Source organism: Hyperolius riggenbachi, chromosome 3 (assembly GCF_040937935.1).
Source record: "Hyperolius riggenbachi isolate aHypRig1 chromosome 3, aHypRig1.pri, whole genome shotgun sequence".
Lineage (NCBI taxonomy): Eukaryota > Metazoa > Chordata > Amphibia > Anura > Hyperoliidae > Hyperolius > Hyperolius riggenbachi.
Window position 1 is genome coordinate 7,007,999 of NC_090648.1, and position 17,817 is coordinate 7,025,815.

The 17,817-nt window shown below is 50.3% G+C and overlaps 1 protein-coding gene across 1 annotated transcript in view; it reads right to left on the bottom strand.

Moving 5' to 3' along the window:
• Positions 1-1,003: 1,003 nt before the first annotated feature.
• Positions 1,004-17,817, bottom strand: part of LOC137560835 (thialysine N-epsilon-acetyltransferase-like) — a 30,095-nt gene continuing 13,281 nt past the window's right edge. Inside the window, exons 2-6 of the mRNA XM_068271971.1 lie at positions 11,115-11,166; positions 10,199-10,285; positions 6,692-6,793; positions 3,986-4,026; positions 1,004-1,460 (exon numbers count right to left, since the gene is read on the bottom strand). Coding sequence (XP_068128072.1) covers positions 1,260-1,460; positions 3,986-4,026; positions 6,692-6,793; positions 10,199-10,285; positions 11,115-11,166 — 483 coding nt within the window. The 3' untranslated portion in view covers positions 1,004-1,259. The remainder of the gene's footprint in view (positions 1,461-3,985; positions 4,027-6,691; positions 6,794-10,198; positions 10,286-11,114; positions 11,167-17,817) is intronic.

The following is a 17,817-nucleotide window of genomic DNA, read 5'->3' on the forward strand; positions in this document are numbered from 1 at the left end:
GAGGGACGGTCGGTCCATTCATTTCTCTGGGAATTTTGGTTGGAGGGTGGAAAGATGAGACCGATTGGTCGATATATGATTGTATTATCCTAAACGTTATTGCATTGGATCATTATCAGTTGTTACCGTGGAATTTAGCAATATTGATATGTGATCAGGTTCAATGGGTAGACTTGAAATGTAGTGTCCTGTGTACTTTTTCCTTTTGAGGGAGTGTGGATTTTACAAAAACTGGACTTTAAGGGTTAATGAACTGTTGGAGGGGGATATGATGTCATTAGTCAGCTGATCAAGGAAGAGGCTAAGAGGCTGTCCCTGGGGGTGTGGTACACCTTACTCATCTATTCAAGCACTGTGTTTCTGGGTGAGCGTGTACTCCTGATGAAGGGGATTATCCTGAAACATGTTTTGTATTTGCTAAAGATTTGATAAACGCGGGTTACTAAGCTTTTTGTGTGCCTCCTCCTTTCCTGTATTGTGCTGCTGAAAGAGTGGAGTGGTGAACCACTGGAGGATTGAGCACCGGCGACTCAGGATAGGCCAGACCGGAGCAGGTTACTCACGGTTATGTCCCTTTGTGACTGTTTTGACCTCATTGGGTAGAAGCGCTGTTTGGAAGGACATTGGATTACACTTATGATCATTGTGGGAACATCCATCCTTGCTCTATGAGCAATAGGACTGTTTGTTCAATATACATACTGAGAGCAGTGACTTGCTCTGCCAAAAGGTTCAACGTCAGATCAATGCTTTCATCAATTTTGTACTGAAATTGAATTAAACCTTGATTGGTCGTACATGGTGAGCCATCCGTTTTCATCTGATTTCATAACATTTCCAAATCTGATGGTCAGGACGCAAAGTCGGTAGACCTATGGCCGCCTTTACACCTTTACAGGAAGTAGAATAAGCCAGGTTGGACTGCTGAAGAAATGATTTACCAGTTCCCCAGAAAAAGGAAGAAGGAATTATTTAACACAAAAAATATCAAACAAAATCAACCTAAGAAAAGTAAAATTTACTCCAGTGTAAAGTGAATATGATTTCCGATGCCAAGTATTGTAAGTAAATTGAAGGTTCCAGCTTCCACATCACAGAAGTACCGCAGGTGGCCACAGCAGGAGACCAAGACTGGAGACCTCCAGACGTCCAGAGATAGCAGGTGACAGGACCGGGGTACATAGATTTGTGGATAGAGTCTTGGTTTTATTCTCGGCATACTAAACTATCATGCCTGGAGGAGAAACGGCTCTGATGAATTAGGATGGTTCAGAGTTGCTGGTCTGATTGGAGGTCTTTGAGACCAATCGCTGGAGATGTTCAGGGTGGAAGCGATAGATTAGCCAACCCTCCTCTGCAGACAGATTGATGCCCCCCCGGGACTGGTAGAAGGAGATGGCCGGCTGGTTCCATTCCAGCACTGACAGTTGCAGGCGTGCGCAGCCCAGAGACAGAGCAGTCTGGAGAGGAAGTACATTGTCAGAAGAGGACATGGACATCAGATCCCAGAAGACCCGTTACCGTATTTTTTGGACTATAAGACACTTTTTTTCCCCCAAAAGGGGAGGGGGGCAAAGTCCGAATACTATAATCCGAATACTATAGTCCGAATACTACAATTTTTACACTGGTCTACCCTTGGCCACCCTCCGGGAATCGCTGTCCCAGTCCTTTGCCCCCTCAGTCTGCTTAATCCCCGTCCCTTCCGCTGTCCCCGTTACATAAATAAAGTCCATTGCTGAAACTGATATATGGATCAACGAATCAGGTGTGTGTGTGTGTGTGTGTGTGTGGGGGGGGGGGTCACTGCCCCTGTTCAGTTCCTAATAGGAGCCGCCAGTCTGAGGGCAGGATCAGAGTTCCGTCATTGGGGACAATCATTGCAGTCCCTGCTATTGAGTGAGTGCAATGGCGTCTGGTGCAGTGCCTCCAGTCTGATTCGCTTCCCATTCAATCCACTGCCAAAGATCCAGGGAACACTTGCTATGGGTAGCAGGCTCAGTGTACCTTCAGCATAGCAGCCAGAGACAACGCCGCCATTCAGCTACTGCTTTCGCTCATGCAGACCGGCCGGAGGACCACACCAGCACGCCGCCAGCCCTCTTAACTCACCACCGACAACTTAGTCCAGAGGACCCTCCTCTTGCCATGCGGGTGGCAGTGGGTGCCGATCAGCTTCCTCCTTTCCCACCGCAGATGCAAGGCTGCTCTTCCAAGAATGCAGGCACAGCACACCTCCTCCGACTGCACCCCTCAGAATGGCCGGGGCCACGTACCACAGGTCAGCTACTGTTTGCAACTTACGCTGTAGCCCATTGATCCTCATGGGCCTCCTTACATTGGAGGCAGAGCTGCATGGATTGTATGTGTTATGTGAATCAGGGACATAGGGGGACATGGGACAGCCAAGGACAGGGGGATACTGGACACAGTGGGACATTGGACACAGTTGGATACTGTACACTGGACACAGGGGGACAAAAGGCACAAGGGGACACTGGGCACAAGGCACAGGAGAACACTGGACACTGTGGGATACTGGACACAGACATGGGCACAGGGGGATACTGAGCACTGGACACAGGGGGACACTAGGCACTGTGGGATACTGGACACAGACACGGACACAGGGGGACACAAGGCACAAGGGGACAATAGGCACTGTGGGATACTGGACACAGACATGGGCACAGGGGGATACTGAGCACTGGACACAGGGGACACAAGGCACAAGGGGACACTGGGCACTGTGGGATACTGGACACAGACATGGGCACAGGGGGATACTCAGCACTGGACACAGGGGACACAAGGGGACACTGGGCACTGTGGGATACTGGACACAGACACGGGCACAGGGGGACACTCAGCACTGGACACAGGGGGACACAAGGCACAAGGGGACACTGGGCACTGTGGGATACTGGACACAGACACGGGCACAGGGGGATACTCAGCACTGGACACAGGGGACACAAGGCACAAGGAGACACTGGGCACTGTGGGATACTGGACACAGACACGGGTACAGGGGGACACTCAGCACTGGACACAGGGGGACACAAGGGGACACTGGGCACTGTGGGATACTGGACACAGACACGGGCACAGGGGGATACTCAGCACTGGACACAGGGGACACAAGGCACAAGGAGACACTGGGCACTGTGGGATACTGGAAACAGACACGGGTACAGGGGGACACTCAGCACTGGACACAGGGGGACACAAGGGGACACTGGGCACTGTGGGATACTGGACACAGACACGGGCACAGGGGGATACTCAGCACTGGACACAGGGGACACAAGGCACAAGGAGACACTGGGCACTGTGTGGGATACTGGACACAGACACGGGTACAGGGGGACACTCAGCACTGGACACAGGGGGACACAAGGGGACACTAGGCACTGTGGGATACTGGACACAGACACGGGCACAGGGGGATACTGAGCACTGGACACAGGGGACACAAGGCACAAGGGGACACTGGGCACTGTGGGATACTGGACACAGACATGGGCACAGGGGGGCACTCGGCACAGGGGGACACAGGAAACAGGAGCACAGAGGACACGGGGACAGGGGATGACACATGGGGCCCAAGATGTGCAAGGAAAACACAAAGGAGACATAATAATTGGGGGGGGGGGAGAAGGTCCATAAGATGCCCCTGCACCATGAACGCTTAGTATATATTTTTTTCCTTGGTTTCTGTCCTCTAAACCTAGGTGCGTCTTATAGTCTGAAAAATATGGTAAATTAGAACCTCTCCAGAATGTAAACTGACTTGACAACTTCAACAGAACTATCATTGCTTAAAAAACAAAAAAAACAAAAACAAAAAAACTGCCAGTCAAAATGGTAACTACAGCAAATGGGCCTTGGGAACTCCCAGCATCAAGAGAGGAGGAGCATCACCAGAGGGGAGGGCTTCCCCACCCACATCTACAAGGCCTGTTAATAAACAGATAATACTCACCTCTGCTACCGCCGAGAAAAGCTTGGAGCCGAGGCCTTCACCTGCCGGAGACAAGAGGAGGGAGGGGGGTATTAGACACCACAGGTCATTAATCAGTATAGAAGACACATATGGGATCGGCTGTATAACACACAACACAATGGACTGAATGTACTAAAGCGTCATACACACGAATGTCACCCGCTGGGATCAGGAACTGATGCCTCTGCGATTGATCATCCATATTATAGGTGGAGTGTCTGTATGTTTATAGTTACACCTCCACAAATATCCTGATCTTAGCTCCTCCCCAGCTGCATTGGAATTCCCCCATCCTCGGCCCGGGCATGAGGGGTTTACCAGGGAGAGAAGTCCATGCCAGGCACAGGAACAGCGCTACATTTCAGGAACTCGTATTCTGCTTGAGCTGAGGCTCGATAATAAAGGCTGTACTCATCGATAACAAGTGCAGCCACAAAACACCTGATCTGTAGTATAGTCCCCTGTACCAGAGGAAGGGAAGGTTAGTAGCTGGGGGCCCCCCATAGCTCTGGGCCCTCCTGCAATCGCAGTGGCTGCAGAGGCGTAGCTAGGCTTTTCAGCACCCGGGGACAAAGACAGTTTTTGCACCTCCTCTGGACAAATTGGGTGTGGCCAAGCATCAGAATGTGGGTGTGGTCATGGGTGGAACCAAATGTACAAATGCTGTTTAGATAGCCAGATGTACCTCCCTTCCCCATGTTTAGATAGACAGATGTACCCCCGATAGTTAGCCAGATGTGCCCCCCTTGTTCTGCTGCTGGTAACACTTCTGCATTCCTCTGCAGAGGGAGGGAGAGAAGCAAGGGGAACTTTGGGCAGCAAGTTAGCTGCCTCTCACTTACTTGTGGGTGTGGTGGCCATGCTCTGTGCCCCTTACAGTGCTGCGCCAGAGGACACGTGTCCCCCTCTGCCCACCCATAGCTATGCCTCTGAGTGGCTGCTGCTCCCCTCAAAAGCGTATCTAGGTTTTTCAGTGCCCAGGGATAAAGTTTTTGCCCACAGTAATCCTGTTTAGATAGCTAGATGTGCCCCCTTTTCCCTGTTCAAATAGCCACATGTGCCAACCTATAGATAGCCAAAGGCAGTGTTGGGCGAACAGTGTTCGCCACTGTTCGGGTTCTGCAGAACATCACCCTGTTCGGGTGATGTTCGAGTTCGGCCGAACACCTCATGGTGTTCAGCCTTTTTAGTTCGGGTTCGCCCGAACAGCTCAATGCCCAGCCGAACAGGCGCGAACAGGGCCCCTGTTCGGCCGAACAGGGCCCTGTTCGGCCGAATACTGCCCCCCTATGGGGTCGCAGGCATAAGGGGGGAGCATGCCCCGATCGCGGGGGGGGGGGGGTCGGAAATTCCCCCCACCCCCTCCGCTAGCGCTCCCCCCTCTGCCCGCTTCCCCATACAAAAATTTTCCGTAAAGTTCAATAGTACCTTCAGTGGCTGGCTGGCACTGTGGTGTGTGAGTGAGTAGGAGGAGTCCGAGTAGGACGCGTTGAGGCCGGGCAGCGGGCGGTTCAGCGGTAGTACCCTTGTGGTACTTCCGCCCTTTCTCTGACCTCACGTCCTCTGCATACGAGGGTACGCGTCACGCGTACCCTCGTATGCGTCATCACGTAGAGGACGTGAGGTCAGAGAAAGGGCGGAAGTACCACAAGGGTACTACCGCTGAACCGCCCGCTGCCCGGCCTCAACGCATCCTACTCGGACTCCTTCTACTCACTCACACCACAGTGCCAGCCAGCCACTGAAGGTACTATTGAACTTTACGGAAAATTTTTGTATGGGGAAGCGGGCAGAGGGGGGAGCGCTAGCGGAGGGGGTGGGGGGAATTTCCGACACCCCCCCCCGCGACCGGGGCATGCTCCCCCTTATGCCTGCGACCCCATAGGGCCCCCAAAAGCGGGATGTTCGGGGGAGTTCGGGGTTCGGGCCGAACATGCCGAACATCTGGCCCATGTTCGGCGAACGGACCCGAACCCGAACATCCAGGTGTTCGCCCAACACTAGCCAAAGGTTCCACCCTTTTGAAAGCCAGATGTGCCCCTCCCATCCTTAGACAGCCAGATGTGCCCCTCCCATCCTTAGACAGCCAGATGTGCCCCTCCCATCCTTAGACAGCCAGATGTGCCCACCTTTAGAGAGATGTGTACTCACAGCAAAAGACGCACAGGTTTCAACGTCCCAGTGCTGACGTCATCTCTCCTCTGCAGCGCACCTAGCGTCTTCTCCTTGGTAACAGCGGAGTCTCGTCACATGATGCCGCTGTTACCAAGGTGAGATGATGCCATTGATGGAACATTGGAGCCGGTGAGTTTCTTCACTGCTCTGCAGAGGGAGGGAGGGGAGATGTGGGTGAACTCTGGGCAGCCGAGCTGCCTCTCACACATGTGAGGGTGTGGTGGCCGCACTCAGTGCCCTCACAGTGCTGCACCCAGAGACATATGTCCCCCTTGCCCCGCTCTAGCTACGCCTCTGGCTCCCCTCTAGTTACACCCCTGGCGGCATGAATTGGACCAATCCTGGCCCAGAGCACATGTGGGGTGATCATGTGATCTATGCTTTTCTGAATCTCCCTCTTTTATGGCCTGGCAGTGGATCTCCACACAGTACTTATAGCACAGAGCCAGGATAATCCTTATCACAGAATATAGGGGAACCTGGGTCAGTGATATGAGAAGGTATACTCACCTCTGTACTCCGGCATGATGTAGAGATCCTCCAGGTACAGCGATCGTCCCTTAAATGTGCTGTAGATGTAGTAGTAGAGCGCGTAGCCCACCAGCCGCGGACCTGCAACACATAACATACATATTATACTATATACAGAGCATGTCCCACTTCCCACTATCCAAGCCATGCTCCTCCCACTATCAGGCCACACTCCTCCTACCAGCCATGCTCCACCCCCTATCCAGTAACACTCTTCCCACTATCCAGACAAACTCCTCCCACCATTCAGCCACACTCCTATGGCTATGCAGCCATGCTCCACCTGCTCTCAAGCCACACTCATACCTCTATCCAGCCACACTCCAGCCACGCTCCTCCCACTATCCAGCCACGCTCCTCCCACTATCCAGCCACACTCCTATGGCTATGCAGCCATGCTCCTCCTGCTCTCAAGCCACACTCCTCCCACTATCCAGCCACGCTCCTCCCACTATCCAGCCACGCTCCTCCCACTATCCAGCCACGCTCCTCCCACTATCCAGCCACACTCCTATGGCTATGCAGCCATGCTCCTCCTGCTCTCAAGCCACACTCCTCCCTCTATCCAGCCACACTCCTCCCACTATCCAGCCACGCTCCTCCCACTATCCAACCACGCTCCTCCTACTATCCAGCCACGCTCCTCCTACTATCCAGCCACGCTCCTCCCACTATCCAGCCACACTCCTATGGCTATGCAGCCATGCTCATCCTGCTCTAAAGCCACATTCATACCTCTATCCAGCCACACTCCTCCTGCTTTTTAGCCACGCTCCTCCCACTATCCAGCCATGCTCCTCCCACTATCCAGTCACACTCCTCCTGCTTTTTAGCCACGCTCCTCCCACTATCCAGCCACGCTCCTCCCACTATCCAGTCACACTCCTCCTGCTTTTTAGCCACGCTCCTCCCACTATCCAGCCACGCTCCTCCCACTATCCAGCCACACTCCTCCCACTATCCAGTCACACTCCTCCTGCTTTTCACTATCCAGCCATGCTTCTCCCACTATCCAGCCACGCTCCTCCCACTATCCAGCCACGCTCTGTGTTCAGTTGCCAGAACTATGTCCATAACTGCCCAGCTACATCTATTCCCCACCCCCGCCTCGAATGTCAGAGATTGTTCAGAGGGTCCCAATGCAGCACAGGAGGGGCGTGGGAAGATTGGGGAAGCCTCATCCAGACGCTTCCAGGTACCCTTTAAAGTGGTCTAAAAATCAGCATTTCTACTTTGTTTTAAAAGATTCCTTACAGCTTTAAAGAGACACTGAAGTCTTTTTTTCCCCTTTATTTCTTATCCAGTCAGCATCAGCATTAAATCCTAGGCAGATTCGCCGCATCCCTCCCCCAGGGAAAACAAGTGATTTATGGCTTAGAAATAGCCCTGCAAAGTTCCACATCCTTCTTCCTGTAAGAGGCAGAGCTGTGTGCCGTAGCTCTGCCTCCTCTACAGTCAATCTCCGCCTCTCCCCGCCCCTCTCAGTCTTCTTTCACTGAGAGGGGCAGGGAGAAGCAGAGAGCGGTGGAGATTGACTGTAGAGGAGGCAGAGCTACAGTACAAAGCTCCGCCTCCCCCGGGCAGCACAATCTGCGACCTCCAAAGTCGCGGAACTTTTCAGGTCTATTTCTAAGCCATAAATCACTCGTTTTACCTGGGGGGGGGGGGATGCAGTGAATCTGCCTAGGATTTAACCACCTGAGCGGTCTGGACGAGCTGAGCTCGTCCAACACCGCCGGAGGTCGCCGCTCAGGCCCTGCTGGGCCGATTTTAATCAAATAAAAAGCAGCACACGCAGCCGGCACTTTGCCAGCCGCGTGTGCTGCCTGATCGCCGCCGCTCTGCGGCGATTCGCCGCGAGCAGCGGCGAAAGAGGGTCCCCCCAGCCGCCTGAGCCCAGCGTAGCCGGAACAAAAAGTTCCGGCCAGCGCTAAGGGCTGGATCGGAGGCGGCTGACGTCAGGACGTCGGCTGACGTCGATGACGTCACTCCGCTCGTCGCTATGGCGACGATATAAGCAAAACAAGGAAGGCCGCTTATTGCGGCCTTCCTTGTTTATTCTGGGCGCCGGAGGCGATCGGAAGATCGCCTCCGGAGCGCCCTCTAGTGGGCTTTCATGCAGCCAACTTTCAGTTGGCTGCATGAAATAGTTTTTTTTTTATTCAAAAAAAACCCTCCCGCAGCCACCCTGGCGATATAATCAGAACGCCAGGGTGGTTAATGCCGATGCTGACTGGATAAGAAATGAAGGTAAAAAAAAAAAAAAAGAGAGAAAGAGACTTCAGTGTTGTAGCAGAACATCGCTGAAATGGTTATGCTACCGGTAGGTACACACCATAGTTTGGCAGATAGATGGTTCAATAGATAATTTCCACCATGTCCAATCTTATTTTTGATCGTTTTTCTGGTCAATTTCTTATAGAAGTGAATGGAAATGGATAAGAAAAGATAAGAGAACCGATCGGATAATCGATCGGAAATTTAAGATCGGCTGAAAAATCTCATTGCGTGTACCTAGCATTAAACAGCACCTTGTCCTGCCGTGGAAAGGCTATTCAGCTTGAGGTCCGCATGCAGACTGGAGATAACAGTATCTTTGTTTACATTCCAATGTTGTTACATTTGTGTGTGTAACAACTGAAAACACTCTCTGCGAAGTTCTCTCTGCTTCAGGCGCACACACAGTTCAGAACAGCTCACTAGAAGATTGTAATATATAATAAAAAAACAACTGGAATAAATGGCAGCTTTCAGGGCAAGATAAACTACACTTTGGAAACTTGTAATTGGTAGACAGACAATATTAGTTGTGCACAAAAGCATATATGATAACTGTGTGAGTAATAAAAAGTAGGAAAACACATTTTTATTGAATGTTATGTCAGGGTTTCAGACCATAAGACAGCCTCTAGATCCCACTATGAGGTTTTCTAAAAAGAATGGGCTGAGGAAGCCCTATGCTGGTGATTATGGTGTACTGAATTCTTATAGGAGTTAAAGTGGATCCGAGATGAACTTTTACTCATTGCATAATTGTGTTCCTTTCCTATTGTTTATAGGGCATTCCTCAAGCCAAATACTTTTTTGTTTTGTTTTAATACCCTATAAACTAAACAAGCCTTGCCCACAGTTTTTCAGAGAGCCTTGGCATTTTCAGACAGTAGCAAGGGCTCATGGGAGCTCAGTCTGGGCAGGAGGTATTACTAGCCAGAGATTTCAGAGGCAGAGGGGAGGAGGAGGGGGGATTAGGTTTTCACAGGCTGAGTGCTGAAGATGCAGATAAGCTTGCCTGTGTGTAATGTTTACAAACAACATGGCTGCTGTCATTGTATCACAGGAAGAAATAATCATATTCTATTGAAGCTGTTTGCGGCTAGATTTGCTGTGTAAACTATCTAAACTTTAGCTAAGATATATAGACAAGTTACTTGTTATAGTTAGTTTTTCATCTCGGATCCGCTTTAAGATAGGTGTTCCTCTGGGTACCTGCTAATCTCTTCTGTTCATCTTCAGGCTCCACCACAAGACATTGGAAGAGAGGGGAGGTTTCCTCAAATCCATCACGTCGTAGACCTAGGAGAAGAGAACACAGCAAGGTCAGTGTGGACTCCAAGCTTCTCTACTCACCCCTAATCCTGGGCTCCCCCTAGTGGCCTGCTCATAGAAGACAGGTTTCCAGTGCTCATTTTCATGAGGTTTCCAAAAAGATAAGGTGCTGAGTGATTTCTCTACTTTGTGTTTTTCAGCTGTCGGGCTTATCAATGAGACCTTTGTACCAATAACACCCCAAATGTAATGCCTAATCTAGAGAAGAACCTTCCTCATGTTCTCTTCCACCCCGATATTTCGAGCTTCTCACAAGCCGCTCCTCACCTCTGGAACTTCCTTCTCCAATTCCACCGGCACTCACGTTCAGCAGCAGCACTTCTCCACGCTTCCCACCCAGCCTGGAGGGGCATTACACCCCAATGTCATCACATTCCCACCCTCAGGGTTTCCAAATACAAGCTTAGAACTTCTCAAACTCAGGAGAAGGTGGTAGCCTGGACCAAACACTGAAGACATACACTGTGTAATTGTATCCCAGTGCATCCATATCAGGAGCCCAAACTCACGTAGCATCTCAAATATATGGACCAGGGGTTCCAGATGTGCCTCAGTCAGGGCTATCTCTCTATGACAGTCCCCTGTCTCCCCGTGCAGACAGTTATTATATGTTATTGACAGTTATATGTTATGGACAGTTATTATATGGCACAAATAGAAATATTGTTTCTCCTGGGGTGGTCTCAACATCATATGGACATCATATGCTTCACGAAAAGGTGACTCCATCCTGCCCTTCAGATCCCATTTACCTCAGGAGGAACAAACAGACCACAGATCACCTGTCCCCTCTCACCTTCTGCTGTCAAAGCTACCTGGTCCTCCAAATTCTCAAATCTGGACAGTTCCTGCAAAATAAATGCATAATCACTACTGAGGACAGCACCCTCTACAGGCAAATGCAGGTACTGCCACTAAAAATTACATTCCGCATACAGGACAAGAGAAGCCATACTGTGCAGTCTCCATACATACAATATAAGAGCAGATACTGAGAATTACACCCGGTATACAGGACAAGAGAAGCCATACTGTGCAGCTTCAATGCATACAGAATAAGAGCAGATACTGAGAATTACACCCAGCATACAGGACAAGAGAAGTCATACTGTGCAGCCCCATACATACAGAATAGGAGCAGATACTGAGAACTACACATGACATACAGGACAAGAGAAGTGATACTGTGCAGCCTCCATACATACAGAATAAGAGCTGATACTGAGAATTACACCCAGCATACAGGACAAGAGAAGTCATACTGTGCAGCCTCCATACATACAGAATTAGAGCAGATACTGAGAATTACACCCAGCATACAGGACAAGAGAAGCCATACTGTGCAGTCTCCATACATACAATATAAGAGCAGATACTGAGAATTACATCCGGCATACAGAACAAGAGAAGTCATACTGTGCAGCCTCCATATATACAGAATAAGAGCAGATACTGAGAATTACACCCGGCATACAGGACAAGAGAAGCCATACTGTGCAGCTTCAATGCATACAGAATAAGAGCAGATACTGAGAATTACACCTTGCATACAGGACAAGAGAAGTCATACTGTGCAGCCCCATACATACAGAATAAGAGCAGATACTGAGAATTACACCCAGCATACAGGACAAGAGAAGTCATACTGTGCAGCCCCATACATACAGAATAGGAGCAGATACTGAGAACTACACATGACATACAGGACAAGAGAAGTGATACTGTGCAGCCTCCATACATACAGAATAGCAGCAGATACTGAGAATTACACCCGGCATACAGGACAAGAGAAGCCATACTGTGCAGCCTCCATACATACAGAATAAGAGCAGATACTGAGAATTACACCTGGCATACAGGACATGAGGAGTCATACTGTGCAGCCTCCATACACACAGAATAAGAGCAGATACTGAGAATTACACCCGTCATACAGGACAAGAGAAGCCATACTGTGCAGCCTCCATACATACAGAATAAGAGCAGATACTGAGAATTACACCAGCATACAGGACAAGAGAAGTCATACTGTGCAGTCCCCATACATACAGAATAGGAGCAGATACTGAGAATTACACCCGTCATACAGGACAAGAGAAGCCATACTGTGCAGCCTCCATACATACAGAATAAGAGCAGATACTGAGAATTACACCCGGCAATACAGGACAAGAGAAGTCATACTGTGCAGCCTCCATACATACAGAATAAGAGCAGATACTGAGAATTACACCGAGCATACAGGACAAGAGAAGCCATACTGTGCAGCCTCCTTACATACAGAATAAGAGCAGATACTGAGAATTACACCGAGCATACAGGACAAGAGAAGCCATACTGTGCAGCCCCATACATACAGAATAAGAGCAGATACTGAGAATTACACCAGCATACAGGACAAGAGAAGTCATACACAGGGTCGGATTGGGACACCAAGGAAGTTTCTGCCTGGGGCCCACCCCCCTCTCCTCCCCCCCATTTTGGGCTCACATACACATGTACTCTAGAAATTTTGCATGACTTTATGGTAGGGAATAGATTGTGAGCAATTCTGAGGACAGTCTCCAATAGGCATATGTCTCTGTGCGCGCCGCAGCGACACTAAATGGGCGTCACCACGCACTGGAACATCGGCGTGGTCATGATGAGTCATGGGCAGACTTAAAAAAAAAAAATACAAAATAAGTAGCGGCGTTATTCACAGAGATTAGGTCTGACCAGATACATTTGAGATAAAATATTCAAGTAGTTACATGCCTCATGATAATTCATCAAGTAGTCAAATGGCAGCAGATACCCCCACACAATGCAATCAGGTTGGCGGCAGATACCCCCACACAATGCAATCAGGTTGGTGGCAGATACCCCCACACAATGCAATCAGGTTGGTGGCAGATACCCCCACACAATGCAATCAGGTTGGTGGCAGATACCCCCACAAAATGCAATCAGGTTGACAGCAGATACCCCCACACAATGCAATCAGGTTGGTGGCAGATACCCCCACACAATGCAATCAGGTTGGTGGCAGATACCCCCACAAAATGCAATCAGGTTGGCTGCAGATACCCCCACACAATGCAATCAGGTTGGTGGCAGATACCCCCACACAATGCAATCAGGTTGGTGGCAGATACCCCCACACAATGCAATCAGGTTGACGGCAGATACCCCCACAAAATGCAATCAGGTTGACGGCAGATACTCCCACAAAATGCAATCAGTTTGGCTGCAGATACCCCCACACAATGCAATCAGGTTGGTGGCAGATACCCCCACACAATGCAATCAGGTTGGCTGCAGATACCCCCACACAATGCAATCAGGTTGGTGGCAGATACCCCCACACAATGCAATCAGGTTGGCGGCAGATACCCCCACACAATGCAATCAGGTTGGTGGCAGATACCCCCACACAATGCAATCAGGTTGGTGGCAGATACCCCCACACAATGCAATCAGGTTGGTGGCAGATACCCCCACAAAATGCAATCAGGTTGACAGCAGATACCCCCACACAATGCAATCAGGTTGGTGGCAGATACCCCCACACAATGCAATCAGGTTGGTGGCAGATACCCCCACAAAATGCAATCAGGTTGGCTGCAGATACCCCCACACAATGCAATCAGGTTGGTGGCAGATACCCCCACACAATGCAATCAGGTTGGTGGCAGATACCCCCACACAATGCAATCAGGTTGACGGCAGATACCCCCACAAAATGCAATCAGGTTGACGGCAGATACTCCCACAAAATGCAATCAGTTTGGCTGCAGATACCCCCACACAATGCAATCAGGTTGGTGGCAGATACCCCCACACAATGCAATCAGGTTGGCTGCAGATACCCCCACACAATGCAATCAGGTTGGCTGCAGATACCCCCACACAATGCAATCAGGTTGGCTGCAGATACCAGGGCTGTGGAGTCGGTACAAAAATCTTCCGACTCCAACTCCTCAGTTTCTGAAACCACGACTCCGACTCCGGGTACCCAAAATTGCTCAGACTCCGACTCCTCGACTCCGACTCCTTAGTCGGATACTTAACCTCCCTGGCGGTAAGCCCGTGCTGAGCACGGGCTATGCCGCCGGGAGGCACCGCTCAGGCCCCGCTGGGCCGATTTGCATAATTTTTTTTTTTTGCTGCACGCAGCTAGCACTTTGCTAGCTGCGTGCAGTGTCCGATCGCCGCCGCTACCTGCCGATCCGCCGCTATACGCGTCGCCGCAGCTGCCCCCCCCTCCCAGACCCCGTGCGCTGCCTGGCCAATCAGTGCCAGGCAGCGCCGTGGGGTGGATCGGAGTCCCCTTTGACGTCACGACGTCGGTGACGTCATCCCGCCCTCCAAGAGATCCCGTTCTTTGAACGGGATCTCTTGATCTCCGATCGCCGGCGGCTATCGCTCGTCTCGCTACATGAAAAAAAAATTAAAATTTTTTTAAAACGTATTTGCTGCCCCCAGGCGGATTTTGACAAACCGCCAGGAGGGTTAACAGGGCTGTGGATTTTGTACAAAAATCATGCGACTCCGACTCCTCAGTTTCTGAAACCACGACTCTGACTCCAACTCCGACGCCCCAAAATTGCCCCGACTCCGACTCCTCGACTCCGACTCCAACTCCACATCCCTGGCAGATACCCCCACACAATGAAATCAGGTTGGTGGCAGAGATACCCCCACACAATGCAAGTCCTCCCTCCCAGCTTGGAAGGGGGGGAAGAGGGCACAGATCAGCGGGGAAGCCTCCCCCTCTCCCCCTCCCTCACCTAGGGCCACCCCCGTCCTCGAGAAGTGCATCCATCAGCGAGCGGAGAATAGCTTACCAGCTTCAGATTATGCTATCTCTGCTCCGCATGCCGCTGTTGCCCTGCTGGTCTCTGTCCCCTGTAGTGACGCTGTCCAATCACGCTCTCGCAGGAAGTACTGCGAGAGCGTGATTGGACAGCGTCACACACTACAGCAGAGCAGACAGAGACCAGCAGGGCAGCGGCATGCGGACTCGGAGCGGAGATAGCATCATCTCTGTAGCTATTCTCCGCTCGCTGCACTTCTGGAGGAGGGGGGTGCGCGGAAGGGGGGGGGGCCCTAGGTGAGGGAGGGGGGGGGACGCTACCCCCCCTCCCCGCCGCTCTGTGCCCAATTCCCCCCCTTCCAAGCTGTGCCCCCCTCCCTCTTAGCTCTGGGGCCCCCAGGAGGATAGGCAGTCGGGGCCCACCGATGGGACCATCGGTGGTTCGGCGGCTCTGTCCGAGCCTGTGTGCAGCCTCAATACATACAGAATAGCAGCAGATACTGAGAAATACACCCGGCATACAGGACAGGAGAAGCCATACTGTGCAGCCTCAATACATACAGAATAGCAGCAGATACTGAGAATTACACCCAGCATACAGGACAAGAGAAGTCATACTGTGCAGCCTCCGTACATACAGAATAAGATCAGATACTGAGAATTACACCCGGCATACAGGACAAGAGATGTCATACTGTGCAGCCCCCATACATACAGAATAGGAGCAGATACTGAGAATTACACCCGGCATACAGGACAGGAGAAGTCATACTGTGCAGCCTCCGTACATACAGAATAAGAGCAGATACTGAGAATTACACCCGGCATACAGGACAGGAGAAGTCCTACTGTGCAGCCTCCGTACATACAGAATAGCAGCAGATACTGAGAATTACACCCGGCATACAGGACAGGAGAAGTCATACTGTGCAGCCTCCGTACATACAGAATAATAGCAGATACTGAGAATTACACCTAGTATATAGGGCAAAAGAAGTCTTACCGTGCAGCCGCCATACATACAGAATCAGAGCAGATACTGAGAATTACACCCTCCATACAGGACAAGAGAAGTCATACTGTGCAGCCTCCGTACACACAGAATAAAAGCAGATACTGAGAATTACACCCGGCATACAGGACAAGAGAAGTCATACTGTGCAGCCCCATACATACAGAATAAGAGCAGATACTGAGAATTACACCCGGCATACAGGACAAGAGAAGCCATACTGTGCAGCCTCTGTACATACAGAATAAGAGCAGATACTGAGAATTACACCCGGCATAGAGGACAAGAGAAGTCATACTGTGCAGCCTCCATACATACAGAACAACAGCAGATACTGAGAATTACACCCAGCATACTGGACAAGAGAAGTAATACTGTGCAGCCCACATACATATAGAATAAGAGCAGATACTGAGAATTACACCCGGCATACAGGACAGGAGAAGCCATACTGTGCAGCCGCCATACATACAGAATAAGAGCAGATACTGAGAATTACACCCGGCATACAGGACAAGAGAAGTCATACTGTGCAGCTTCAATGCATACAGAATAAGAGCAGATACTGAGAATTACACCCGGCATACAGGGAAAGAGAAGTCATACTGTGCAGCATCCATACATACAGAATATGCAGATACTGAGAATTACACCCGGCATACAGGACAGGAGAAGTCTTACTGTGCAGCCGCCATACATACAGAATAAGAGCAGATACTGAGAATTACACCCGACATACAGGACAAGAGAAGTCATACTGTGCAGCCCCATACATACAGAATAGGAGCAGATACTGAGAATTACACCTGGCATACAGGACAAGAGAAGTCATACTGTGCAGCCCCATACATACAGAATAAGAGCAGATACTGAGAATTACACCAGCATTCAGGACAGGAGAAGTCATACTGTGCAGCCTCCGTACATACAGAATAGCAGCAGATACTGAGAATTACACCCCGCATACAGGACATGAGAAGCCATACTGTGCAGCCTCCGTACATACAGAATAAGAGCAGATACTGAGAATTACACCCGGCATACAGGACAAGAGAAGTCATACTGTGCAGCCTCCATACATACAGAATAAGAGCAGATACTGAGAATTACACCAAGCATACAGGACAAGGGAAGTCATACTGTGCAGCCTCCATACATACAGAATAAGAGCAGATACTGAGAATTACACCCGACATACAGGACAAGAGAAGCCATACTGTTCAGCCCCCACACACAGAATAAGAGCAGATACTGAGAGTTACACCCGGCATACAGGACAAGAGAAGTCATACTGTGCAGTCTCCATACATACAGGATAAGAGCAAATACTGAGAATTACACCCGGCATACAGGACAAGAGAAGTCATACTGTGCAGCCTCCATACATACAGAATAAGAGCAGATACTGAGAATTACACCCGGCATACAGGACAAGAGAAGTCATACTGTGCAGCATCCATACATACAGAATAAGAGCAGATACTGAGAATTACACCTGGCATACAGGGCAGGGGAAGTGATACTGTGCAGTCTCCATACATACAGGATAAGAGCAAATACTGAGAATTACACCTGACATACAGGACAAGAGAAGTCATACTGTGCAGTCTCCATACATACAGGATAAGAGCAAATACTGAGAATTACACCTGACATACAGGACAAGAGAAGTCATACTGTGCAGCCTCA